The following is a 26,977-nucleotide window of genomic DNA, read 5'->3' on the forward strand; positions in this document are numbered from 1 at the left end:
GCTTAAAAAAAAAAAAAACACAGAGATGGATCCAGGAGCAAAAAAAGGTCCTCCTTCGGTTAGTGTTTCCTACGATGATTAAAACAAGCATCTCTGCTGCTGCTCGGGTGAGTAGTGGTATAGGAGGAAGGGAGGGGGTGGCCGGTGGGGTCTGGCAGCTGCTGCTGCTGCCAACATCCCTCCCAGCAGCCTTAAACACCAGGGTGGGGAGCAGAGAGGGACTGGGCTGCAGGGCAGGGGGAGGCTGGATTAGTAAAATGTACAAGTTCGTCTCTTCTATTTACAACCAATAAATATTGAAAAAAAAAAAAAAAATCAGTAAACTTTGTTTTATACAAAAAAAAGTCTCATTGCTGCTTCTCCCATGGTCAGTGTTTGAAAAAGTCTGGTTAAAGCCCAAGGTGAGTGGCACGTTCTGCGGGTCAGGCGGTGGCACATGGAGCACCCTGAGCTCTCTGGCTCCTCGCCTGCCCAGCAGACCCAAAGTCTCTATTTGCACAAGTTCGGACAGAAATTTGCTCTCCTCTTCCTCGTTAGGCTGGCAGCGCTGGGGGCACAGGGAGGTGCGCAAAGCTTCCCCCACCAGCAAGAGAGACGCTGGCGTTTGATCTTTGGTGCAGGTTTGAACACAGGCCGGTGAAGTCCAGCTGGAGGATGCGCTGGATCGGGGAGAGGAGCAAGACCATGCAGGCTTCCAGTCGTCGAGAGCACGAGGCACCCGCTCCATCATGACACAGACACCCCCTCCACGGGGCTCCGAGCATGGGGCTGCGTCTTCTCTGTGGCTTCTCCCAAGGGAAGGACAGGCAGAGACATGTGGCGGTAGTGATGCCAGTTATCCCACGGAGGAAGGATGGAGAGGTACAACAATGCTGGGAGCTGGGAAAGCCAGGAACAGGAGTGCCCCACGGGCAGCCCAGCTCACGTGGGAGAGGTGATGACTCGTGCTCTGCTTCTTGAAAACTGCCCCTCTGCACGTCACCGCTCCCCGGCTCCCTGGGACACAAGGCACCTACGGCAGAGGTGGGCTCCAGCTCTGGGCTGGCTGGCGGCTGGACTAGTGTCGCACCGTGGAAGGTTAAAAAAAAAAAAAAGAAAAAGAAAATAGAGATATCCCCTCCGCTGCCTTCCTGTGTAGATAAAAAGACCTGATTGAAACGGGAGCTTGTGCAGAGAGAGGCAGAGGCTGACACGGGTTGCCAAAGCACCCCGGCTCTCCGTGCAGGAGGAGATGCATGGCTGTCCCCCGCAGGGCAGGGTCGCTCCTCTTGCTGTGCCGGGTGGCACAAGGACCGGCCACAGCTGAGCACAGAGCAGCCTGTCCCCAAGGCCCCGTTGGTGATGGGTGGCAGTGGGGCTGAGGCTAGAAGATGCCTTTGGCGATCTTCAGGCCTTTCTGCTTCATCCTGGGCAGGGTGGAGCTGGAGCCATGCTTGATCTTCACCCCCTTGGAGAAGCCTCGCTTCTTCAGCACAAAGTCGTAGTTGGCGGCAGAGTTCATGGCGTAGAAGACATTGGCGTTGTCAGGGATCTTCAGCTCTGGAAGTGACCAAGGATGGGGTCAGTCAGGCACCCTTTCCCCGAAAGGGGCCCTGAGTGGGGCTGAGAGTTGTCACCAGGTGCTGGGACCCCTCTGCTGTCACCTCCCAGCCCAGCTCCAACCCAGCGCTGCCCAGGCTGCCTGACCAGCCAGGGCTTAGGCCCCCAGGAAAGCCCCCCACACCCCAGCACACACCTCTCTCCTCTGAGATGATCTGAACAAGCTCATAGTCTTCAGGTCGGTCTCCATCCAAGTTGTGTTTGGCCATGGCTTTGCGAATAACGACCGGGGTCTTATCCTGGCTTGTCACCTGTGAGCACAGAACATTATTAACCAGAGGGGTGCAAAATGCTGTCAAGCCTCCCACCACCGTCCTCCTCCCAAAATGGGCCATGCCCGCAGCTGAGTGGGACAAGCCACCCTTCCATGGTGTCACCGCGGGTGCCCCATGCTAACCAGGATGCTCTTGTACATGTTGCCGTTGTCCACGGCCAGGCTGACGCGAATGATGCAGCAGTCGTCGACTTGCTGGTTGTAGAGGGGCAGCGAGAGGGAGGAGTAGCTGGAGATGCCGGAGACTGAGCGCTTGTGGGTGCGGGAGGCCGTCACCGGCGTGGAGGAGACGGAAGAGGATGAGGCACTGCTGGAGCCTGAGCCGATGCCCGACGTGTCCAGGGAGGAGAGAGAGGTGGATTCCCAGAACTGGAGGGCAGGGAGGAGAGGGGATGCGGAGGACACAGTGGTTTTAGCTTCTCCGTCGGCCACAGACGGGGCGTACCAGCGCTGGGGGAGGGAGGCCAGAGGGATCTCACTGACCTGTGACAACGGGGGACCGACACGACTACAGCCACCGGAGGCACGAGAGCCCCGCCACGCTGCTGGAGCAGCAAAGGGCAGGGGCGTCCCCAGCCCCAGTGGGTCAGAAAAAGCCCCCAGGGACCCCCAACCCGCTCCGCCCAGCCACACCTGCCCCTGGAGGCCCAGACCCCGCGAGCTGCCCTGTACCTTCTTCTCCTGGCAGTCGGGGGACTCGGGGATGAAGCTGATGTTGATCTCCTCCACGTCGGAGCTGCTGGAGCCAGCGGAGGTGACGCTCACCGAGTCGGTGGTGTCCCCGCTGCACAGGTACTGCCCGCACTTGAGCTGGTCGAAGGATTTCGAGTGGGAGCTGCCGCTGGTGCAGGGCTCGGAGCTGGGCGGCTGCCGGCTGCCAGGAGAGACACGGATCAGGTGAGAATCGAGCAGACCGGGGGTGCGTTTGGCTGCCAGGACAGTGGCCACCCCAGCTCCACCCCTGCAATGCTCAGCTGGTGTCACCCCACGCTGGCCCCCACCTCCTCCCTGCATCCCACCGGGGACTCACTCGCTCCATCGCTTGATGATGCCCGTGTTCTTCTTCGCCTTCAACGTGTTGCTGGCTGACTCTGAGAGTGGCTCAATCTCACACGACAGCCCATAGCTGGGAGGGGAGAGAGGAGGGTTTGAGCTCTCCGAGCTGCCGCGGTGAGCACCGCGCTGGAGGGGACAAGCGGTGGGACCTCCCAATGCCCCGGCGGCAGCACAGCCCTGGACCCCGCTGCTCACCTCTCAGCCTCGCTGAGCCGCTCCAGGCTGTGGAACCAGTCCACAAACTGGTCCTCCCGTGTGAAACTGTAGTTGTTGCAGGCTGACTGAAGCAGCTTGATCTGGGCAATGACTTCAAACTCCTGCAGCAAACAGAGACCATGAGACCAGATTTGTTTGCCAGCCCCATACACAGATATGAATAACGAGAATCCTCCTCCCCAAAAACTAAGAACATGACAGCAAAAAAGGAGAGGGATCAACTCCAAAGTGACCGGCACAGCCTGGGCTTGCACCAAGTCAGCGTCCTCCCGCCACCCTGCTGTGCTGCTGCCAGGGCAAAGCTCTCACCTTCCTTCTCTTCTCAAAGTTGATCAGCCCACCCTGGAAAAGAAAGAGACAAATGTCAGTGTGGAGAAAAAAATATGGCTCCCGTAGCTCCCTGCCTCCCAGCTCACTGCCGTGGGGGTGTCCCTGCTGAGGGACAGTGTGACAGTGGCCCATGACCACGGGCTGACATAAGTAGATGCACAGGGTGCAGTGTCCAATATAGGACACATGGGGCACCAGCCCTCCATTTATCAGCCCAGGCTCTGGGGTGGCTGTGTGGAGGAAGGAGAAGAAGGCGAGGATAGAAATGGAGCTACGTACATCCAGGTAATCCTTCATGGCTGTGTCGAGCATCACCAGGTCCGTGAGGAAGGTGCCAAGGTAGGGAATGGTGCCCTGCATCACACCCTGCGGGGACAGGAGGGACAAGAGGGTCAGCAGAGGGTGGGCACCAGCCCTGGCGGGTGCTGGCGGGGGGGACATGGGGGTGGCTGTGCCAGACTCACCATCTCTCGCTGCTGCTGCTGCCGCTTCTGAGCCCTCTTCGGGTTGATCTCCAAGGTGGCAAATTTGGATGTGCCCTCCTGGACGGTGGGAAGAGGTGGGGATCAGCGCAGGTGGGAAACTGCACTAATACATGAGCTAAAATTCACCCCTGTTTTTATCGCCACAAGTTTCCTTGTAGAAAGGAAGAGGAGGAAATCACAGCTGAGCTTTTTCATGGCTAACAGGGGAGAGGCTTAGTGAATAGGAACTGCTGCTCCCATTTCCAGCTCTGTAGAAATAGCTCCTCAATGGGATGTTTTGTTGCCTTCTGCGTTTTGTGTCCTCCCAGTCCCCAAACTGGAGCTAGGTTGGAAGCTGTGCACAGGCTCTATGGAGAAGGACTTTTCTCTGCAGACTTGCACAAAACCTACAGCCCCGCCTGAAATCAAGAGGACTTTGCACCGGGCTGTTAAAATGCAGCTGCCTCTGGGGAGAAGCTGTCACCTGGTGCACTGGATCCTATCCCACTGCTTATCTCTGCTTGCTAAATTGCTCTGCTATCTTCAGGCAATGACAACTTTTGGGCGGAGAAGCAGAAAGCCCAGCCTTGTCTGAACCCCCTGCCTGCAACCCCAGCAGCGCTGCCAGGGCTTTAACCTGGTGGCTGGAACAACGTCGAAACTTCTGCCAGCATCAGCCCAAGCTCCCTGCCAGAGACAGCATGATGTGGGTGCCGCTTCCCTGTACCTTGATGAGAAGCTCCCGGCTCAGCGAGTGGTTGTTCTCGTCAGAGAAGATCTCGGAGAGCTCATGGAAAGTGCGGATGCTCTCTCTGCTCAGGGAGAGACATGGAGACAAGTCAGCAATGTTGCCACGGTGGGTTCTCCTTGGGCTCTTTCCTGCTCACCCAAAGGACCCCACAATGCTCACAGCTCTAGCAGAGCCTTGCTTTTTGGGGGCTATTCCAGGGTGTTTTGCATGGGAAGGACGAAGAGGTGATAGAGCTTTTATTTCCTCACCCTCCTTAGGTCCCTGACACTTTATGCTGGTCCCTGGGTTTCGGACACTCCCCAAGAGGCAATGCTGGAGCTGAGATGATCCCATCTACACATTTGAGGGCCACAGACACAGCCCAGCCTCCCCCCTGAACCCTCCCCACGGCCACGGGAGCCCAGCAAGGTGCTGCTTACCGCAGGACCTCGTCCCAGGTCTTCTTCAGCCGGTGAATGGCGTTGCACTGCAGAGCCGAGAGGATGGCTCGGAGGGAGGAGAAGTTCTTCAGGATGCGGCACTCCTGGGGGCAGACAAGGAGATGACAAGACTCAACACTAAAGAAAGCTCAGGATCTGCTGGGATTCACACAACGCAAAACCTCAGCCCTTTGCCGAGGCGGGAGGCGAGCGAGCTGTCCTACCCGAGCCACTTCGATCCACCGCTCCACCACCTTAGCCCGCTGCTGCGGCTTCAAGGACCGGTCTCCGAGACATGTGACAATGACACAGTTGGCCACGCTATTGAACTGCGAGACCGTGGCACGGATGGTGGGTGCCAGGTGCTCCTTGCCCTTCTTGTCTCGCTGGGACCAGATGCAGCCCAGGCAGTGGTAAGGCACCACTTTCTTAAACAGCTCCTGGAAGATAAAGGGATGGACATGGGTCTCTGCGGGGTCCCTGGGAAGGGAACAGGCCAGGGGGAAAAGATGGATGGGAAGAAACAAGCCTGTACCCAGAGCAGCAGGCGGGCAGAGCGCTGTCGAATGATACTCACAGCATCCATCAGCGTGAACTGTTCTGCCACCATCTCTGGGGAGAAGGAGAGGAAATCTGGCTTCCCGTCCCCAATCCCGTTCTCCTCCACCAGCTGGAAAGTGCAGCCGCCGTGGTCCACAGCTGTGAGAGATGGTACAAAGCTGAGCCCCGCGGAGCTGCTGCGAGCCGGGATCCACACCGACCCACGCCAGCCCCCACGGGCACCCATGTCCCACCTCCCGGGCTCTCAATTCCCATCTGGCTTCACGCCTCGAGAAACAAGGCTCAGATAAAAGGATAGTCATCTTAAACCTGGACACAAGCATCTGCAGAGGATTAGAGGCAGATTAGCTAATCCATTTAGAAATCCCACTTCTGGTTCAGTTGGATTAGCTTCCCATTGTACCTCCACGTAAACGCTGGGTTTATGGGGGTTCAGTGACCCAAGATTTTGGAAACCCTCAATGCCAACCAGTAGCATTCTCTCCACCTGCAGCCCCAAATGAGCCCCTGAAAGCAGGAGGAGGATCCCACCTTCCCCCTCGGACTCGCTCTGCTCTTGCTGCTGGAACTGGGCCAGCAGGATGCGGGCTCGGCGCTCCAGGTCCGAGCCGGGGATGTTGTGGTGCACGTAGGAGATGAGCTGCTTGAGGCAGGTGAAGTCCGGGGGCTTGCGGAAGTCCTCTGAGTACTGGTCCAGCCAGGCACCCAGGATGGAGGAGATGGTGCTGTGGGGAGGAAGGAAAGACAGGCAAGCCTGCGTGAGAATTGTGTGCCAGAAAAAAAAAATCCACGTGAACCCCGATGAGCCCCAGGCACCAGGATCACCCCTGGGACAAAACATGCCTTTGTACAAAAACTAAAGAGCCATCAACCAGAGCCACCCATCTTGTTCACCCACAGCGGTCAGACTTACTTCTTCAGCTCCATCCTCTCGTCCACAGTGTGCCTGGCATGGTCCCCATTCGCCTGCACGTGGAGTTTGCCGTACCTGGGGGGCACATTGAGGAGGCACTGAGCATCCTGGGCTCGCTGCCTCTCACCGCTGCCTCTTCTCCCTCCACATCACCCCCAGCTCTGCCCAGGGATCAGGATGAACCTCTCGTGTACTGTCCTGCTCCCTTCACTCTGCCACAGCCCCCAAATTACACGAACAGGGGAGCAGCTGGAAGGGGAGCAGCTGGAAGGACTCCAGCTCTCTGGGAAGTTGTGTCCCTTCACACTAGTGGGGTTGGGAGAAGCCCACCAGCCCTCCAATGCATGGCAGCAGAAGATGCTGGGGCTCTCCTGGCCAAAGGGGCTCAGATATTGGCCACCCCAGCTGCATTTTGGGGCTCAGGGCATCCTCACCTGTTCAGCAGAAGGTCCAGCACTTGCTTGGTGGTGGCAAAGGCCCGGTAAGTGCACAGGAAGATGGTGACGTAGGTGGAGTCATTGCCCTTGAAGGCTGAGACCAGGTACTCCACCAGCTTCTCCAAGGTCCCAGCTTTTATTGTCCGCACCTTACACGTCTCGTAGAGGTTTAGGGCCGACTCGTTCTCAAACTGCCAGGACAGGAGCAGAAGTCAGTGGGCTGGATGAAGACAGACGCGTTCGAGCGCAACACAATCCCACCAGCTCCACAAGCTGCATTTGGGTCTGGGCTGGGACCGGGGATCCCATACAATGCCCGAGACTCTCATGACAGGTCTGGGGAAAGGGAAGCCGGGTCTTCTTGGACATCAAATACCAGCAACCCAGCTGAGAAGATGTGAGCATTTGGGAAATCCCAGAAAATGCCTCAAGGTTGCTGTAATCTAGATGCAAATCAGGGTTGCCCTATTGTGCAAAATGAGGCTTCGGATTGTTTCCCCTATGCCCTTCCACATGGGGAAGGGGCCAGTGGGTGCTCCCAAATAAATGCATGATTCCCAGATAAGGCTTGGAAGGGGCACCCTGGACAGGAGCGTATGGGAGAGTATGAAAAGGGCAGGACATGCGTTAGTATCGATCCTGTGAAGCCCTGACATCAGGTCACCATGTCTCTGGCAGGGAAACATCTGAAAACATCCCAGCTTACCCCCAGCCATCGCTGCCCTTTGTTGGCCGTGTGATGGAGCTGCACTTTCCGGAGCGATATGCTGTAGATCACACCATCCTCCAGCTCTTCTCCGATCTCCTGTGTGGAGCTCTGCATGGGAGGACAAGATACACCATGAGATAAGGAGGCTGAATTGTGGCAGAGATGCTTTTGCGGGCTCATACTAGGCAACAGCTGGCCAGCTGCTTCCTCCTCCCCAAGCCTTTGCTTTCCCAGGAGGTGACATTGCCACCCGGTGTGACCATAATCTCGGTAATCTGTCCCTGTGGGAACTGAGCACCTCGCTGCACCTTCGGTAATAAATAATAACCATGAAACCAAGCCGTCCGCGAGCTTTGGCAGTGCTGGCCATGCACACAAGGCAGAAATCCAAGGTGGGAAATCAAAGCTGGGGGGAAACCTCAGGGAGCAGCACCAGGGTGGGCTTGGGCATAGCTGGGACATGTCCCTGCACCCCTGGGGACAGGCACCTCCAGGCCACAGCCCAAGGCAGCTACGAAGCTCATGTTTTTGCTCTGGGGAGATGGAGATTGCCTAAAATTCGGTGAGGAAAGAGGGGATGCTCTCGGGGCAGGTTCCCAGGCACACGCCTGCCCCAGCTCCCCCAGCCCCATGTGCCAGCGTGGGGCTTGGCGGCGGCTCCAGCCCCACACGGATAATTGGGTTCCCTCCTCCTCTCTCACCACGCTGTGCTGAGTCAGTGCCTCTCTTAAGAGGATTTATTCAGATCCTTTTAAACACTGCAGGGATCTCCCCCACCCTCCATCCCCCATGCCAAGTGGCGGGACACGGTGTAACACGCAGCAAAACCCACAGCTCAGCAGATGGGGAAAATGCCTGAAAGCATTAAGCCTGTTAGCAGGGGGAGGTGACCATGCTCTGGGGTGCAGGGACCTGGGGACAAGTCCCCCCTGCATAACACATTGCCAGCCAGGGACCAGAGCCAGCCTGTGGCTTTCCCCGCAATCAGGAGCACAAAAAGCCCTGAGCGATGGCAACAACACTGGGCTCGCCGGGGAAGAAGCTGCTGTGGGGTGACCCAGGATGGAACCCCAGGAATGCTGCTGCTCCCTGCAAAAAATCCGCCTCTCAAATTGCTCCCCACAAATGTAGGAACAGCCGTATCCAAGGCCCCGGCTTCAGACAACGCTGAACATCTCAGGAGACCCCGAGGTGACATATCAAATGTGCGCCCAACACGCTCTTTAACCACCATCCTGTATCATCACCATCTCAGCAGCCGTCTCTGCTGTTATCATCCCCTGCTCAAGTCAAGTACTTGTCATTTGCAAGGAATGAAGGCAGAGAACCACGGCCAGCTCGAAGAGTAAGGGGAACACCTTAAAAAGCCTCTCATTCGTGGCTGTAATGAATGAGGACAGGGAATCCTCCTGGGCAGGGTTACTGGACTTTTGCCTCACTTTCTGTTCAACCTGCTCTTCAGTCATGCCAGACTATGGCGAGGTTTGGTTTGCAGAAGCTCGAGGGGTTGTGAGGCTCCCAACTTCAGCTGTGCTGTGAACATCAGAAGTCCTTCCCGGGACTCAGTGGCTTCTGGACCAACCCTGACAGCACCTGCACAAGGCAGCGGACAGACAGACAACCTTCCAGATACCTGCATCGGTCCCTCTCTTGTTCTATGCTCTGGGATGAATTATGGCATAAATTTCTGTTCAAGTATAAACAGGTTTGAACTTCAAGAGATGGAGAAAGTGCTTCCCATCAGGTCTCCTGGGCCCTCTCAGTCTTTTATCACCCAACCTGCAGATCTGCCCTACCCTGAGTATCTTCCAGTTACACTTTGGGTTGGAGGAAAACTCTGGGTCCAGCAGGACCAGACCCCTGCACAGTCTAACTCAGAAAAGAGATGTGGCTGGGCAGTTGTAAACCCCAGACACAAATATCAAGAAAGATCAGATGCTTGTTGAGATGCAATTAAGTTAATAAAGAAATCAAACGTCCCAGGATCAATCCATGAATCACTGGCGGCTGCTGTGCAACTACAGTGGAAAATATTGCCATGACTATGCAGGGGTTTTCACTCTATTTCATGTCACGTGCAGAGGATACACCCAGCTTTATGTGCGTAGAAGCAAATTTCATTTCCTTCCCATATTCAAGACTGGCGGATTCATTCATTTTTTGTCTTGCTGACTTGTGCGATATCCCCCAAAGTTCCCCCTTTGCAAACCACACACGAAGTACGCAGCTTCCAGCGGTCCTCAGCCAGGTTCATGCCAAGAGCCAGGCGAGCTGCTACACTGGTACATTTTAAAATCTGGCTATTTATATTCTGCGTGAGCTTCCTCTTTCCTACCGCTGCTTCTCCAAGATGCTGATTGTGCATTCCGCACATGTTGGTTAAAAACCGATGAAGCAAAAAGCAGCAGCAGGACGGAGCCAGTGAAGTCCCCCTCCAACACCTGCACCAAACGCACGTTTCTCCCTTTGCAGATGAGGAGACATGGGCTGGGAGAGACAGAAAACCTCAAACTGTGGCTTATGTGTGTGTGGGCACCAAGAACCCTGCAATCCTAAGTCTGCCACTCACACCGGTTCCCTCCAGGACTTCCAGCAATTCAACCAAAGACGGTCATGTCTTCAAAATGGTCTCTAAAGGGCTTTGACACACAAGTGCTGGTAAATATTACTGCAACAGCTACTGCTCCCCATTGCGTGCCCTACACATCTGGAGTTTTCTGCTTCTCAAAGCAGAAGGGAACATGATTCGGGCCTCAGCAAGCACAACAGGAGCCCAGCACCCATGTGCATCCCTCCTGCACCAGTGGTTCAACCCAAATAACTCAGCACTGAACTGCGGCAGAGATACAGGTGAGTCGTCCCTTCTGTTTACTGCATCGCCTTGGTACAAGAAACATGGTCAACAGGCCCAGGCAGTGCTTCAGAAAAAGCTTTTCTGTGAGAGCACTAACTTTGAACGTGTTGATGGTTACAGTATTTGCGTCTTCCCCCAAACTCATACAGAAGGGACTCAGCATCCCAAAAAGTGAGATCCAACGCATTTCAAGATGGGCACCAAAAAAGAGAAGACACAGAAAATGAACATTTGACCGTGATTTCTCCAGCTCAGCGTGCAGTCCTGCTCCCCTCCATACAACAGGAAAAGGGCCTCTCGATGGAGGGGCAGAAGGAAAAACCACATGTTTAACTTCGGGGTATCAGACGCCCCATTCTGCAGTCTCGGAGCCTTTTGCAAAAGCAGCATTAAGTGAACTCCGCAGGAGTTCATCCCCTGAAATATGAAACTGGAGGTCTGCACCAGATGGCTTGCCTGGTTTTAGAGACGCCTCCTCCAACCGCAGATCGCCCCAGGCTGCGTGAGCAACAGCGAGAGCTCCTCCAATAGTTCAAAGCTTTGGTGACTACACCAGGGAGGAATTCCTGCTCCGTGCAATAAACTCTGCTACTCTCTGGTGAATGTTCTAGTACACGGCACAGCGTCGAACCCCACGTCTTCACACAGAGGTTTAATGATGAGCTGTGAGACGTTGCCAGGGTTTGCAAGCCTGGAGGGAGGGCTGTGGTGTGAGGGACCCGCGCAGGAGCCAGGCAGAGAGCAGCAGGGAATCTGCCTTCGTCCCTGCTCATCGGCTGAACGGGGGGGAGAACGCGAAAGCCAAACAACAAAGCATCTTATTGGCGAGGGATGGGCATTTTAGAAAGCGTTTGAGATCAGTCACAATGGTGATTTTAGTAAGACAAGAGCAACGTACGGGATTAAGCGTGAGCACGACAGCATCCCTGCACGTTACACAGACAATTAGCCAACAATTACCAGGTCTTAAGAGCTCTGGTCCCACGTGTCCTGGGTTAGCGCATTGGCCTCCAAAGACACAAAATAATGAACTGTTATTGGAAAAAAGGTATTAATTTCAGCACACGTGGAAGAGACAAAACTGCTTAAAGTGCTTTTACTGATGCTCCCTGGACAACAGCTGGTTTAAAGATCAAAATGTTCGTGTTGCTCGGTTTCCTTTCAGCTTGGCTACACAAAATGCCTGATCTACAGACAGGTATAACACAGCACCAAGAGTTTCTCTGCACCATGATTGCCAAGGACTGCTGCTACCAGCCAGAAGAGAGGAGCAGACGTTAACCCTGCCCATGGGAAAGCGGGAACCTGCGTCTGTTGGGAATTAACAGTCTCGCTGGCTGAAGAGACATGAAAAGGCAGAGCTGGGCCTCAGAGACATCCCCAGGAGTTCCTTGGTGAAGCTCCACGTTTGCACAAGTTCAAAAGGACTTGATGAAAGCTGGTAAATCCAGAAACAGAAAGCGAGGGTTTGGTCTTTACAATCCCCAGTCCCTTCTCAGAATAATCCCTTCGCACCGGCAACGGGTAACTGGCCTTTTTCCAGAACTGAAAGGAACTGGTTCCACCAAGGACCGTGTTCTCCATGCCTGCCACAAGCCCTGAGTTCACTTTCATTTCACTCCCATTAGCAAATCCCGAACCCATGCAATGAACTGCAGCGACTTTGGGGCCTCTTATATAAACTGAAGCATATGACATTAAGTAAAACGAAATGGGAAAAAAGCCACCCCCGTCTAGTGAAAGGAAAACAACTGCAGTTCCGTGACCTAAAGAAAGACCGCAAAAGCAGAAGTACCTTCTGTGCTACCCATCCAAAATAAGCACACGCAGCACAACCCCCTTCCTCACGGGGACTTCCAGGCAAAAAGCCCCGCGCTGGCTGTTCCCCCATGGGGTTGGGATCGTCCCGTCTGCTCCTCAAGCTCATTCAGCGGTTTCCTTCCCCCAGCTGTGCTCAGGAAGGCCACGGAGTCCATCCAAAGCTGTGAGGAAGGCGCCGAATATCCCTGGTGCTGGGGGAGAGGTGCCCCATGGCAGCGCCTGCCCACCCCAGTGACCCCCGGCACGTGTTTTGGGTCGGGAGCCCCACGGAGGACAGGAGCCCTCTTGCTCCCTAACACCATCCCAGCGATGACCATAGTGGCATTGGGGTACAGTGGTTTTTGTGGGCTGATCTGCCGGCTCTGTTGTCCCCGGGCTGTGTTCCTATCGCTGCTGGAGGAGCTCAAGTCCCCAGTCCCAGCTCGGCTGTCCCCAGCCCCAGCTCGGCTGTCCCCAGCCCCAGCTCGGCTGTCCCCAGCCCCGGGCGCTGCTCCCCACACAGAGACGTTAGGCAGATGGACGCGATTCCTTTGGGTTTTCAACACTCTCTGCCTTCCTTCCTGCCTGCTCAGAGCTGCCTCAGACCAGGACAGATTCCAACAGCCCATTAAAAAATAATGACAAAGAGGGAAACAGGAAAAGAGGAGAAAAAGGACCAGAAGCTGAACTTAAACTCACTGTGAAAAGGGGGTGTTTCTGCCAGGACACCAAGATAGTGGCAACAGCTGAGAGTCTGTTCTCACCCCATCAGCTGCTGGCTCTGCAGCTGGGCTTTCCTGACACCCCAAGCTCTGCTTTTGCTCTACTTTGGGCGTTTCAGCAGGAAAAGTTGCACCCAGTGCCCGCGGGGACCAGCCCGGGCCAGGCATCACCCAGCACCACTGCACCCCAGGGACAGAGGGAGGGGGCACATCACCCTCTTGGGGGGATTTTATACCTCCTGTCTCATGGTCTGGGGCTGCACGAGACTGACGGCAGGTCTGATCCTGTGTCTGCAACCCAAAGGGCTTAGAGACAATATACAAAGCTGCCTTCTCCACCCTTGCAGCTTAGAAGAAGAGAAAGCAGCGGCTAGAGGATGGGTTACAAAGGCATCTTGTGACTCGCACGCAGTGAGTCAGAGGCTGGAGCGAGGATTAGGAGCTCAGCGCTCAGGTTCAGAAATGAGACAGAGCAGATACACAGGATTCCTCCCCCATTGGCTTTTGTTTTGCTTTTATAAAGAAAAGGAAGAGCCTTCCCACGTGTAGAAACTTTTTCGCTCTTTTTATGGTCTGGAAATCAAGAGCCAAAGATGTGCAAAGATGCTCTGTGTCTACTCGGCCTCCAAGGGGATCAGGCCCCGTGATGCAGGGGGGGATGCAGGGGGGATGCAGGTGCTGGGGGATCAGCCTTGCTATGGGGACTCCCCAGGGAAAAGCAAACGCAGAGCCAGAGACACCAGAGATGCCTGCTTAACTCCAAACTCTGTGTTTCCTACACCCAGGAGTATTAGAAGACCACCAGCACCTCTACCTAAGTATTTGCATCCTACGTGAAAACCCCACCAAAGCAGGACTTGTTTCCTACCAGGGGACATGCCAGGAAGGGCTCCCTTTGCAGGCTGTTGAAGTTTAGAAGAAAACTGAGGGCAGCATGTTTTGCTTCCTCTCTAAGTTGATGGAAAAAAGATCCCGCCGACACATCAGTTCCAGCTCTTGCACCACAGTCCTCAGCTCTGTGTTCGTGATCACTTCGGCGTGCGCTTCGGCACTATCCATGCTCAGCACCAATGCCTACGCACAGTCAGGTTTGCATACGAGGGACGCAGCTGGCCTGCGCTTACGGAGCAATTGTTCCGCTACAAACTCGCCTAGAGCCCAGAGGGTAATTACTGGAAGTGAAACCAGAATGACATGACCGGTGACAACTGGTGTATATAAAAAAAAAATTAATACATATTGCTCTGCAAGGGTAAGTAAAGATTGAGTGGCTCATAGTAAGTCATTTCAGCTCAGAACAAAGGTCTGTATTTCACCAAGACGGAACAGAAAAATCTGCAAGAAATGTAACAGAAACAAGTTCAAAAATTGATTATTTTTTGGTGCGTGTACAGTAGCACCTGTAAGTCACATGCAACGTCAGCTGTATAATGCCTCATCCAAATGCAAAGAAAAAATGGGTACGTGTCCCAAAGAGGATATAGTTCAAGCCTGATCTAATGCTACTCCATTGATTCCACTGCCGAAACAGGGCCCTTTTGCACCAAATGTGCTGTTTCTGCTGTAGCAAGAACTGCGATTTGTATTTGGAAAGGGATGGCGATGAGGTCGGCATTCAGAGCTGATGTACCTCGAAACCGATTGGTATGCTCGCTCCCGAAATGTCAGTTTTGTCTTAACACATGTTAAGCAGAACACAAAGACTTGGTCGTTGCTGCAGCTCCAGGGTAATGCTTGTCCCCTGCACACATCAGTATTTGCAAGCTGGTGAGTTCATCCATCTCAAAGTCTTTACATTCTCAGAGACACAAAGCCTTGAAATAAATATTCTCCCACTCTCAGCTTGTAGCCTACGTGCCGGCCCAGACAGCCAAAAAAAAAATTTTAAGAAGTATCAGCTGCTCTAAAATCAGCTGCTTTTGTCAAACCTCCTTCTCGCCCCCATCATCTACGTGACTCGTGTGTCCGAAGTGCGTACCTGGGCATGCACCTGTGGCACAAACCAGGCACGTGGGATGTGCAGCAAGGGCAAAGCGACAATCATGGCTCCAGCAAATGCCAGGAAGAAAACATCAGCCCAGAGCCAGGAGGCGGATTTCAGCCCCTCGTGCCATGCTAAACCATCCCACCGGCCCCATGCCAATATTCCCAGGGAGTTTCGCCACATACCATTCCTGAGCAGCCTGGAAAAGCTGTAAATGCCTGCCTACGCAGTAACTCACCTGCTGTAGCTTGCAGAAGGGAAAAAGAAAGCAAAGTTCTATCTTCCTGTGATTTTTGAAGGTGCACAGATTGGGATGGACGAATTGGAGGCTGTCCAAAAGGCACAGCCCTGTCTGGCTGCAGTCTGGCTTACGGTAACTGCGCCGTCACACTTCCTTTCAATCTGAACAAGGTTAATTTCGATTTAGCTCAGACACATCCTCAGCTCAGATAAGCTGAACCAAAAAAAGCCCTCGTGAAATAAACGTGTCTACCCATGTGTTTACACCACCTCATGTCAACTTACATCCCACCTGTTAGAACTGGTGTGAACGAAGTGTGGGCAAAGCCAACAAGCGCAGACCCCAAATCCCACGGCCCCAGCCTGCACAGAGGAGGATGCTCGGGGGCTCTGGATGCCCCTGGCCCCCCGGAGCAGGGCAGGCTCGGCCGCTCTCCCAGCCCGGTTCTATGGCCCCACTGTGCTCCCCGGGGCCGGAGAAGGGCTCGCGGTGCCGGTGGCACCGGAACGGCCTCGCCGGATAGCTCGTTCTTTGTGTGCGTGTGTCTGCATCAGGGTGACCCAGTAAACAGCTGAAGCAGAGAAAATGCAGGAACAATCCAGTGCAGGGAGGCAGCGAGGGGCTGCCGGGGAAAGGACGGGAGGAATAAATGCGAGTCTTTGTTCTCCGGCCGTGCCCCTCGCGCCCAACTCCCACCCCGGCCGGGATGACGTGCGGTGCCTCCATTTGCTGCCGTGCGTTTCCCTGCGCGGAGGTCCAGGCTGAGCCCAACTCGTCCCAGCCTCCTCCTGGCACCCGCAGCCCCAGCGTGTCCCACCACATCCCAGTGCAGGGCTCAACCTGGGAGAGATTCTCCTCTCCGTGGGTCCCCCGCTACTTGTTCCCCTCGCTGGGGTGCCCGTGGGAAGCTGGAAGGGGCAAGAGCGAGCACTTTTGCTTTGTAATCAAGAAAATCTCACCTTCAGAGCATTACTTAAATAGGTGTCAACGAGGCAGTAAGTGCTACATAAGCAGGTACAGGGGCAGGAGTAAACAAGCCAACACCCGGGTCTGCAATCAGGATGCTCAGTCAAATTAAAGCGTGATTTCCACAGCCGAAACAACTGAGAGCTTAATTGGCACCTTTGGGGAGAAAACTACTGAAAAAACAAAAAATTAAAAAAAAAAAAACCCCACAACACCTTAAAAAAACCCCAGCTGTTGTCAAGTGTCTGAACACGCATGCCGGGAGCCCAAGCAGTGAGGTTTGGACCGGGGCCCTGCCCTGAGTGCTGGGTGTGCCGGATCCTGCACACACCGAGGGTGGAGAGCGGCTGTGGCACGAGGAACACGGGTGTCCGGGCAGGACACGGGCAGCCGGGGCGCTGGGATGAATTCTCTCCCCACACCTGCACTTGTAGGTGCGGGTCCTGCCATGGACCACATCCGAGCATCACCTGGGACCCGCAGGCAGCCAACCCTCCCTCGGCTCTTCAGAGAGAGCTGGCGGCTTCACCCAGGGCTGCTCCGCTTTCTCGCCTACCCTGATTCAGCACAGATTTTTGGAACCATGTTTTCTGTCACCACTTAAAGACACAGCCCTTTTCCAGTGATTACTGATGACGAAGGTGTACCAGCGTTCGCAGCAGCGTACCCGCGTCCGCTGGGGGACAGTGAGCATTGGGATTTCAACCCAGCGCTGGGTCACCGCAGGCATTTGCAGACAAGCATTCCCTCGTGTTACCAGAGCTTTTTCATGGCAGGTAAAACACCGCACAAGAAGTCTGCTCCTCCTGGCCGCGGCACTTTGGCGAGCCAGTGCAGACACGCTCCCACCCCGACTTGTCTGCTCCTGCCACCTGGCCCGTTCACCAGCCACAGGTGAGCATCCCTGCAGCTCACCCTCTCATTTAAAATGATTTTGGGGGACAAACGCTGGGATATCCAAAAAGATGATGTGCACAATGACCACGGGGCAGCATCAGTGCAAAGACCACAGAGGCGCCCACCTTCCACCCCTGGCTCCTTTTCTTTTATGTTGCCTGCACTAAGATGGGTCAAGCCCCAAGCAGCCCCATCCTCCCAGAGCTGAGTTTGACCGAGGAACACACTGAAATCCATAGGAATGAGGGCTGGGAGTGATGTGGTTTGTGGGATACCCCCCAAAGAAGCACCTCAGGGAGTGTTTGTTGTGACACTGGCGTGAGCCATAGCTCCACTCTGAGTCACCCCAGCGCGTCTTCGAGGGAGGGACCAGCCGGGCCCGTCTTAATGCCAGTTCTCACTGTCGCAAGCGGGACTGCATCTAGTAAACCACGTCGTCTAGAAACCCAGTAATCACAGTGACGGTCACCGGCAACGGGCACTGCTGCCGCGTTGCTCAGCACGGGGATCCGGCCAAGGGTCCCAACCAGCAGAATGGCAGCTGGGACCAAATATCCATTACAAAACAAATAAAAATAATCAAAAGCAGGTAGGTAGCAACATTTGGAGAAAAGCCGGGCCGCTTCAAGACGATAAACCAAACTGAGCATCAGCATGGCTCTGAAAAATCTGGGCAGAACCAGACCTCACCAAGAGCAGGCCATCACATGAGCCTTCTAAGCAAGTGTCTTTGAACAAAAACCCAGGGTTTTGGCCTAAACTGGAAGGTGAGGTCCCGAACAGCCCCACCACACGAAGGCGTGTGCTTCAGCATCCTTGTTCTCTTCCCACAGCTGAGTTTTGGCCCTGCCAGTCTCAGGCAACATGCTTTGCTTTGCCCAGCTTGGCTAAACGACGGTTTCCTGAAGTTAATTCCAACTCTAAGAAGCGAACCCAAACTAAACACATCATTTTGCAAACGAAAACGCGGCTCGAGCGGGGAGCTGAACGCAGGCTCTCGGCTTGCGAGTCTCCACGGAGACCCGACCACTGCAAAGAGCAGGGAAAGGTTGTGTGGTTTTGCTCCATCACATGAAAAGAAGTTCTGGTAAGACGGGTAGCGAGCCCTTTGAAAAGCAGGTTTCCACACAGGCCCTGAGCTCAGCTGCTGTTTGTTAAAGCACGGTTAGCAGAAAGAAAAGCCGCTCTAAAAATAATGCCTCAGCATTCCAGATGAAGTTGCCTCCAATGAGTTTCCTCTCCAATCTGCTCCGTTTCCAAGTCCAACCAACTTTTTTCCTCCCCTGTCAGCTCCGAGGACTCGGCTGGTCCCTGGCAGCTGGAACCACGTCTGTCCTGTGCCCACTGTGCCACGGGCGCCCAGCACCCCCCGTGCGGAGCGGGACGATGCCCTTCCCCATCGCCGCGCTTCTGACAGCAGGGCTCGTCAAAATACCAACGGCGTAATGAAAACAAGCTCGCTGCTGTCGAGCTACGCAAGTGAAACAGGCCACGCAGATGCCTCTGTGCGTGCTTAATCTCCGCCGACATTCAGCTGCCACATAACTCCTGACCCTCAGGTATGTTAGAGAGAAACTGGCGGCGTTTATCTAATGTAAAAGCTCTGCCCTATAAGAACCTGTACCAACGCAGCCTGGGGAATGTAACCAAAGACTTTAGAGATTATTTGCATAACATCATCGAAACAAAACAAACAAAAATCACATGGAGAGAGAGGTTTTAGGTGCTGCGGAGCTGCTACTTCATTGCACGGAAGGAGATCGGTTTTTGCTCGCTGCAGACCATGCGACAGCGTGGCCCACGCAGAGATTTAGGAAAGGACGTTCCTGTCACTTCTGGGAGAGCTGCTCCCAGGTGTGAAGAGAACAGAAGGCCCAACCACAAAAGCCCTTCTGCAAACACCAGATTACACGCGAGCAAAGCTGCTCCTGTGTCAGCCCGCGGCAGGCTCGTCGTGCATCACCTCTGCTCCTGACGGACGTATATGAGAAATAATGACAAAGGATGTTAATCAACCTTTGTAGAATAGTTAACAAGACATGGCCCTGAAAGGAGGAAGAGGATGACTGCCCCGGTCCCCTCCCCACGTCCCCATTCCGAAGGCCACCCTGCCGGGCAGAGCCCCCGGAGCAGCGGGGATTGCTCCGTGCCGGAGCTCAGCGCTCCCTTTCCCTAACAACTCAGGAGCAAAGTCCAAATACACCTTTATTAGAACTCCGTGAGCCAGGGGGGCTGGGGCTGCTGCGATGTGTGGGTGAGTCCCCGCATGGGGACAAGAATGAGACAAACCGACAACTAAAATAGCCAAACAGCTCATTTCTTCCCCTGCTGCCGGTTTTCCCAGGCAGAGGCTGCGGTACAGAGTGATGCTCAACAGGTCTCACTGGGCGCCAAGTCCCTCCTCGTGCCAGCCTCACCTTTCAGCCTACAGAACAAAGGTCCCGCAAACCCCCGCAGCAAACGACACGCATTTCGGACAGGCCGTGGATGCTGCCATTGGGTCTAACCCAGCACCACACACGCTAACAGCACAGGATGAACAAATTAATCTAGGGAGGGGACGAGTCCTACCACTCAACCCCCACCATCCGGACCCTGCATGTGCCACCTCACCAAAGCAATGCAGAAATTCTGAGCCGCCACGAGCTGTGCTGGAGCCCCCCGGCCCCCCTGCCAGCAGCTCAGCCAGCTTTGTATCCAAATCCCGCTCCTTAGCAACGACATTTTTCCCCCCCCCTCTTGCTGGGTCTGTGGAAGATGAAGAAGTATTTGAGAACTGAAACAGCCCCGCTGCAAGTATATATTTGAATAAAATAAGCACATCTGCTTCAAAGGCAGTCAGTAGGCAGCTCTGGAGATAACAGCTTGAAAGAAAGTACAAGCAGGGGATGCCCAGCCTTTAAATGTGGTCTAAAGTGACCTAAATAAGCTCTCTGCTCCTTCAGTTACACATCCCTCGGGGGACAGAGCGCTGGTGATTAGAGAGGCGGAAAGGGTGACGGAGGGGCCGCTGGTGATGAAGCCCTTCCAGTGATCAGACCAACTCAGGTGGCCCTAAAACAGAGCCCATGCTCTGTCCCTAACCGGGGGGTGTCACAGCCAACCCCCCATCTCCAAAACAGCGGCGCCAGCTGAGCAAGAACCACCCCCACAGGCACAGCTGGTCTGACGCTCTTTCTGCTCATCCCACCCCAAACCCGGGCACAGGGAAGCATGAAAACCCTCTGAGACCGCGTCTAGTTGCCCCTGTCCGGTAATCTCACCTCGACAGAGAGAAAATAGGTGGCTGTAGTGGGGCAACTGTGTGATGTGGGCGGCCCTGAAGTGGCCTTGGGGGCGAGTTGCCCATCCAGCTTGCAGATAAACAGAGATTTCGGTTTCCAGGGCTGCCAGACTGGTACTAAATCCACTAAAACCTCAGTGAGATCCCAGCACCGGGGGGTTTCCCACCTCTATGGAAACACAGCACGGCAGCCTCTGAGCAACATGATCCTTATACAAACACATTTAGAAATCTCTCTCCAGCTTTTCTCTAACTATATCAAATAATAATTAAAAATCCCTCCCATCTCTGTTATTCCCATCTTGCACCAGCCACCAATAATCAGCATCTCAGCCTGTTCCCGGCCTCACCGCCAGCTCCAAACCCTTCTGGAAGGGAGCCAGAAGGTAGGTCCCCATCCAAGAAATACCAACAGATGATGTTCATCTGGCAAACTGCAAGGGGCATATTGGGTTGTGCCTGGGGGAGGAAAACAGGCTGGGACAAAAGGATCTTCTTCCAAGGCAATGAAAATGGCTTTTAAGAGATATCTTTGGCTCTCCCTCGCCTCCTTCCCAGCTGTAAAGAACAAGCACTGACCCCCAAGGCCATCTGGGCTGACCAGTTCAAGTTTTTAGGATGCGTTTAGCAACTGAAAATCTCCTAATTGTTCAGAAAACAAATAGAGCTAGAAGAGCAAGGACACAAGCTTTTTTGATACATGTCAGCCCAGCCACTTGTTTAGAGGTTCAGCAATGTCAGCCTCACGAAAGTTCGAGTCTGTGTCATCTGCAGGGGTGTTTATGGCCCAATCGCTCAGCAAGGACCAGGAGGAGGGCCACCAAATTCACTTTGCGGAACGATTGACACTCGCTGCTGAGTTGGGATGGATTGGAACAGGAAAGGTCAAAAGCAAAAGGTCTGCAAAGCTCTTGTCTATCCTTTGCTTGAGACAGTCAGTTTAATTTTTCCATTCTCTGCAGTTAAAATCACAGCGAGAACACTTGGCAAGACGTGGCCACAAGACCTCGAGCAGGACCTCAAAGCGATGCCCAGGCGATCGATACCGTTGCTGTGGGATACAGGCAAAGGTCTGCGCTGCTGACATCTGGGGGGGTTCGGCTGATGAGCGGAAAACGAGATCCGCATTCCCCACAACCTGCCCAGCCGCTTTCCAGGGATCCTCTATTCCCTGTGGGACCAGACTATCCACCCCGTAAACTGGCACCGCTCCACCGAAACCAGCTCCATCCCAGCGCGGGACAGACCGAGCCTGGGAAGCACAGCTCCGTTTGGCGGAGGCAGCAGCCCCAGGCTCCCACCGCCGACCCAGGGCAGCGCTGCGGGGCTGTTAACGGGGGTTAGCAAAACACTGAAGGTCTCCAGGGGTTTTCTTATTCAAATAATCCACTTTCCCCTCCCAGCGTGCATCTTGCAGAGTAACTCTACCCGAGGATTATAACCACACCAGGCTGCTGCCAGGACGGTTGTCACAACACCAACACTTTTCTCTTTTTTTCCCCTTTCCCCACTCGTGTGCTGTAATGCCGGCAAGCGCAACCTGCCCCGTGGGGCTTAGCGAGCAACGTGGAGGCCCTTGCATGGGAACACACTGGAGGTGAGCAGCTCTCCGAGCATCTCAGAGCTGCTTGGGAAGCAGCAGGTCACCATACACCACTCTGGGGTGCACCTCTTCTTGCCTTTGCTTGCAAATGGATGGTACAGAGAAAGGAGGAATTTGTCTGCAAGTTGTTCAGGGCGGGGAGGAAAGCGCAAGCGATCGGATGTGGGGACTGTGCTCTGACCATTACGCAGCACAGACCTGCGTACAGCCCAGAGCAGAAATCTGGGTGAAGGTGACTCCAGAGGAGGTCTGGCGGGCAGTTGTCTCTCTGCAGCCCGGGCACTTGCTCAGGGCTGGAGGGGCCACGCAAAGCTGCCCTCAGCCCCAGTGCTTTTTCCTTCGCAGCCCCCATTGCCCGAGATGCTGCCAATCCCTCTCCGGAGCCTCCTCCGGCAGGGGTGCACAGGGGCTCACACATGCCAGGCAGCCTCTCCCCTGGGGTACGAGCAGCTCGCTGCATCACCCCCTCTTTTCCTCCCCACTCCTCTTGCTCCCCTTGCCAAAAGCGCGGCCCCTCGGCCCCCCGGAGCGGCTGGACTTCCTGCCAGGCATAACACGAACCAGATGATGTAGTCCAAACAATGTCAGTACGCCCACCCCCAGGAGAGAGAAGCAGGGAGGGGAAATGGGGGAAAATAAGCTGGATGGAGCTTTCGTGAACTCTTGGCAGAGCTGAGGAGCCCCTGTGACCAGGCCAGAGATGAACCGATACAGCCAGAGCCCGAGAAAAGCCCTTCCTATCCGTGGGCAACCAAGACTTTCCATCACAGGTTGTGGGGTAGATTGTTTAGCGCTGGGAGAAGGCGCTGTCGCCCTCCAAAAGGCTGGCTGTCCCCACGGATATCTAAACAGTAACTCAAAAGGTTTTAGTGGTGATTCCCCCTGCTTCGCCTCCCCCCCTCCAGCGGGAAGCATCCAGAGCTGAGAAGCACATCTGCAGCTGGCTCTAAATCCCAGCAAAGCCAGACTTGCTGACCCTTGCTGATATTAACCCCTGCACCACCAGCCGGCACCTCTGAACGCCAAAACCTTCCTCCAGCTGAGCTTCTCCTAACACACCGTTTGCTCAGAATCGGTGACATTCCTGGCACGCTGAAGATGATCATCCGTTAGTAAGAAAAGAGGCACAGCTCTGACTCAGATTATTTCGGGTGCCTCCACACACCACCGCCATCAAACAAACCACTCCAGGGGACCAGACCAACTCTGAACCTCCTGGGGTCGAATCCAAAGGAGCACAAATATTTTGCATCCTCCAGCAAAGTCCTCCCGATGCTCATAACCTTCCCAGAGGACACTTGTGGTTTGGACAACCTCAAAGCCTTCACAAGCAGCTCAGATCTGAGCAGACTCCTGCCTCCAGCAGCCGGAACTTCAAATAAAATATTAAAAGCCCCGGGTTTTAGCAATCTGCCCCCCTCCCTGGTTGTCTTGAGGGAAAGCATCTCTTTGGTTTCTCCCAGCAGAGCCTGGCGGCCCGCCTGCCAGTCAACGGCACAGGGACACATGGTAAGAAGAGCAAGTGCCCATTTATTAAATAAAATGAGACAGTGCTGCGTGTAGCAGCACGGCCGCCCCCTTACCAAACTCCAGGCCAGCTTTGGCCAGGCGAGGCGGCCAACCCCAAACCAGAGAGGGGGTCCGCTCCGTGCAGAGAGCCGAGCCCCCCAAACTCACCGCAGCAGTGACACCCCCAACCACCCCCGCCCCTCCCCGCACTCACCTCCAGCGGCGGCAGGTCGGGGTCGAGCTGGGTGAAGCTGTGCAGCACCACGGGGCTGCTCTCCCCAGCCACCTCCAGCCTCACGCCCCCCCAGAGGCTCCGCGCCCGCCGGGAGCCCTCGAACATCCTCTCGGGGCCGGGCGAGGCGTTGTGGCGGGGGGGGGCGCGCCGGCGGCCCCCCATGGGCAGCGCCGCCGCATCCCCGCCGCCGCGCTCCGCCGCCGGCCCCGCCAGCGCCCCCGGGACGCCCGGGGAGCCGCGCCGGGGCGGGCACCGGTGTGGGGTGGGATGCTCGGGGGCCGGGAAAGCCGCAGCGGGAGGCTCGGCGGAGCGGAGCGCTGCGGGCGGAGCGGGAGCGCCCGCAACAGCGGGACAGGCGCCGGGAACCCGCAGCCGCCCCCGCCGCCGAGGAGCCTGATGTCACCGCGGGGCCGGGACGGAGCCAGCGAGGCTGTAAAACCAGGCACTGGATTTCCTCCCGCAGCCTCCGCCCGCCCCGGGGGCTGGCCCGGCTCGGCACGGCCCGGCCCCCCGCGGGAGGGGGCACACGGAGGAGAGCGAGCTGTGAAAAAAACCCCGAGCCCAGGAAAAAAAAAAAAAAAAAAAAAAAAAACCAACAAAAAACGCGAGGGAGGGTGCGGAGGAGTGAAGCTCGGGGGGTGCGGGATGCTGCCAGAGCCCCAGCCGGACGGGTGAGCAGCGGGGGTTTAACTGGGGCGGGAGGGAGCAAAGCTGTACAGGTGATCCTTGCATCACCAGGGGTTCTGCAGCACCGAGGTCTGAGATTCACACACCCCCACCCAAAGAAAAAGTATTAAATTCGAGCGTGTGGATATTAACAGCACGTGCTTTTGTCTGAACAGACAAGTTTTATCTCCTCAGTCGAGCTCAGCCCCCGCCAGCAGCGCTCTGCGCGGTCAGAGCACTGCCCAGCCCTTCACCCTCCACAGCTGGACTTCATGGGGTGACAAAGTCACCATGGGGGTGGCACGCACTGTCCTCCCCAAGGAGAAGAAGGGATGTGACCAAGGCCCTGCAGCTCGTCAGTGCCAGGAGCACAGCCTGACCCCTTCCCCATGCCAGGTCCCCAAGGCGCAGGCAAAGTGACAAACAGGGACCGGGGCACCTGCACTCAGCCCAGCAGGGACTCAGGGAAAGCGAAGTGGGCCCAGGGGACAGCAGGGCTACAGATCCCGCTTTAAAGAGGCCCCGAGCCCCCAAGATGATGCTGGAACCCTGCAATGTAATTTTGTTTTCAGAGGCAAAGAGAAACGGGCAAAACTGTCACTCCCCATCCCCCTGTGCTGAGCGCAGCGTGCTCTCACCCTCCCCTGGCTCTTCCCCTTCCCTCCTCACACGCTGCCGATAAACTGCATCACATCGTCCAGGCAGTTCCTGCTGACAACACCAAAATCCAGACTTTTACGCCTCAGCTCCCTGCACAGCTGAAATAACATCAGCCTCCCAGGGCCTTCCAGCCCCGCAGCTTTATTTCCACTGAGAACACGGAGCCGAGGCTGACACGTCCAGCGCTGCCGAGGGCACGAGCAGCTCCTGCCCGGGCACGAAAGGATTAACAAAGCTGCCAGGGATGTGAGGACAATGTGGGCTATTGTCCTGCTTATCTAGAGCCACAGAGGGTCAAGGGGACTTCCCGGGACATCCTGGGAAAGGGAACCCAGCCCTGCACCAGGGTCTTATGCTGCCCATGGCAGCCCCACACCTTCAGGACGACATAGATTTTAACACTGCTCGGGTACAGAATCACAACCCTGATCACTCTGTGGTGCTGGTCAGATACCGGAGCTTTCTCTGCTGCAGAAAGGATGTGACAACGCTCCGCGCAGAGGTGTCCTTAGACTCACTGGCATCTCATGCAGAAAACACCTGATACTGCAAGATGTGCTACGAAATGAGATCAGTGGCGTGCACCGTTTCACCTGGGACACACAGAAATCAGAGGCAGTGCCTGGTTCTCCAGCAGAAATCAGTGTTGCCACTCTGGGCTGTAGGCTCTTTGGGAGGGAGACTGCGCTTTTCTTTGGTGTTTATCTCTCAGGGCAGTGTAATCATGGCCCACCACTGGAATTGCTTGGCACTGCTTGAGTACACATAATAAATAACAGCGCTACTCATTTTCAGTTGGCAAAACCCTTCAAAACCCTCCAGCTTTGTCTGACCTCTACAGAAAGATGCAGCTCTTTGATGAGCGATTTTCACCAGTCCCTTGGTTGACCACTAAAGATGGTTTCAGGGGAGAAACACTTCTGATAATGGATAATAAATAATATAAGGCAGGAAAGCAACTGCAAGGGTTTAAAAATAGCCAGCCAGTTTCCTTTCTCCTCTCCTGGGAACCTTCTGGGTCTGAAAAGCAAAACACTCAAAGCAGGGTCAGGAGCCCAAGTTCAGGATGTTTGCTCAGCACAGCTAACCCCAAACACTCAGACACCGGGGGCCAGGCTCTTGAAAATTGCAAGATTCAAAACAAATAACTTTTCAGGGCTTCTTGATTGCCTCTAAGCAAAGAGCCAAAAGGGAACATGCAGATCACACCCTCGGTTTTCTCCCTTATACTCTGGGAAGTCTAGAAATTGTTGAAAAATGCAATTATTTTATGTGCACATGACTCCAGGAGCAGGAGGTTTAAGAAAACGATCAACAATTAAGTGACTCATTAAAAAAAAAATATAAATATATATACACACACATGTATGTATCATTTTACAGTTGGCAAACTCAGCAAAAGCTTTTCACAACACCCTGAGCATTTTGCATTGACGTCAGCTGTAAATGTCCCATCGACTTTGCAGGCGCAGGAGCAAAGATGGGCACGGGAACTGGGTGCTGTGGGAAATCCCATATTTCGCTTCTTTCTGCCACTCACTTGGCTGAATAAATACAAACCCACATGGCCAACAGTGAAGCATCTACAGAGCACAAATCTCTGCTCCTCTGACACAGCATCCAGTCTGCAGGCTTCCCTGCCTGGTAAATAACATGGGGCAGGCAACACAGTGGGGCTTTTGCAAACTCTAAGCCAGTTTCCCGGTTTAGCTCAATCCATTTGGGTCAGGAACTGCACATTCAGACCTCAGTTTGTTCCTTAATAACCAGTGCAGACCTCGAGTCATCTCTCCCCGGCACGTACAAGCTCGTACGTGTGGCCTTTGAG

General features: G+C 55.0%; 1 protein-coding gene across 4 annotated transcripts in view; it reads right to left on the minus strand.

Annotated features, from left to right (window-relative positions):
- Nucleotides 1-226: 226 nt before the first annotated feature.
- Nucleotides 227-26,977, minus strand: part of RALGDS (ral guanine nucleotide dissociation stimulator) — a 55,614-nt gene continuing 28,863 nt past the window's right edge. Inside the window, exons 1-18 of one of the 4 annotated variants that reach the window (XM_065648328.1) lie at nucleotides 23,803-24,082; nucleotides 7,727-7,837; nucleotides 7,018-7,211; nucleotides 6,584-6,658; nucleotides 6,202-6,395; nucleotides 5,687-5,808; nucleotides 5,334-5,549; nucleotides 5,110-5,213; nucleotides 4,667-4,751; nucleotides 3,940-4,017; nucleotides 3,755-3,841; nucleotides 3,455-3,487; nucleotides 3,125-3,246; nucleotides 2,904-2,999; nucleotides 2,546-2,747; nucleotides 1,997-2,242; nucleotides 1,736-1,850; nucleotides 227-1,539 (exon numbers count right to left, since the gene is read on the minus strand). In XM_065648328.1, coding sequence (XP_065504400.1) covers nucleotides 1,364-1,539; nucleotides 1,736-1,850; nucleotides 1,997-2,242; nucleotides 2,546-2,747; nucleotides 2,904-2,999; nucleotides 3,125-3,246; nucleotides 3,455-3,487; nucleotides 3,755-3,841; nucleotides 3,940-4,017; nucleotides 4,667-4,751; nucleotides 5,110-5,213; nucleotides 5,334-5,549; nucleotides 5,687-5,808; nucleotides 6,202-6,395; nucleotides 6,584-6,658; nucleotides 7,018-7,211; nucleotides 7,727-7,837; nucleotides 23,803-23,985 — 2,439 coding nt within the window. In that variant the 5' untranslated portion in view covers nucleotides 23,986-24,082 and the 3' untranslated portion in view covers nucleotides 227-1,363. Of the gene's footprint in view, nucleotides 1,540-1,735; nucleotides 1,851-1,996; nucleotides 2,357-2,545; nucleotides 2,748-2,903; nucleotides 3,000-3,124; nucleotides 3,247-3,454; nucleotides 3,488-3,754; nucleotides 3,842-3,939; nucleotides 4,018-4,666; nucleotides 4,752-5,109; nucleotides 5,214-5,333; nucleotides 5,550-5,686; nucleotides 5,809-6,201; nucleotides 6,396-6,583; nucleotides 6,659-7,017; nucleotides 7,212-7,726; nucleotides 7,838-23,802; nucleotides 24,083-26,977 lie in introns of those variants that run through there. The other 3 variants (XM_065648327.1, XM_065648326.1, XM_065648329.1) reach the window with 3 other exon arrangements.

The sequence above is a fragment of the Caloenas nicobarica genome, chromosome 19 (genome assembly GCF_036013445.1).
Source record: "Caloenas nicobarica isolate bCalNic1 chromosome 19, bCalNic1.hap1, whole genome shotgun sequence".
Lineage (NCBI taxonomy): Eukaryota > Metazoa > Chordata > Aves > Columbiformes > Columbidae > Caloenas > Caloenas nicobarica.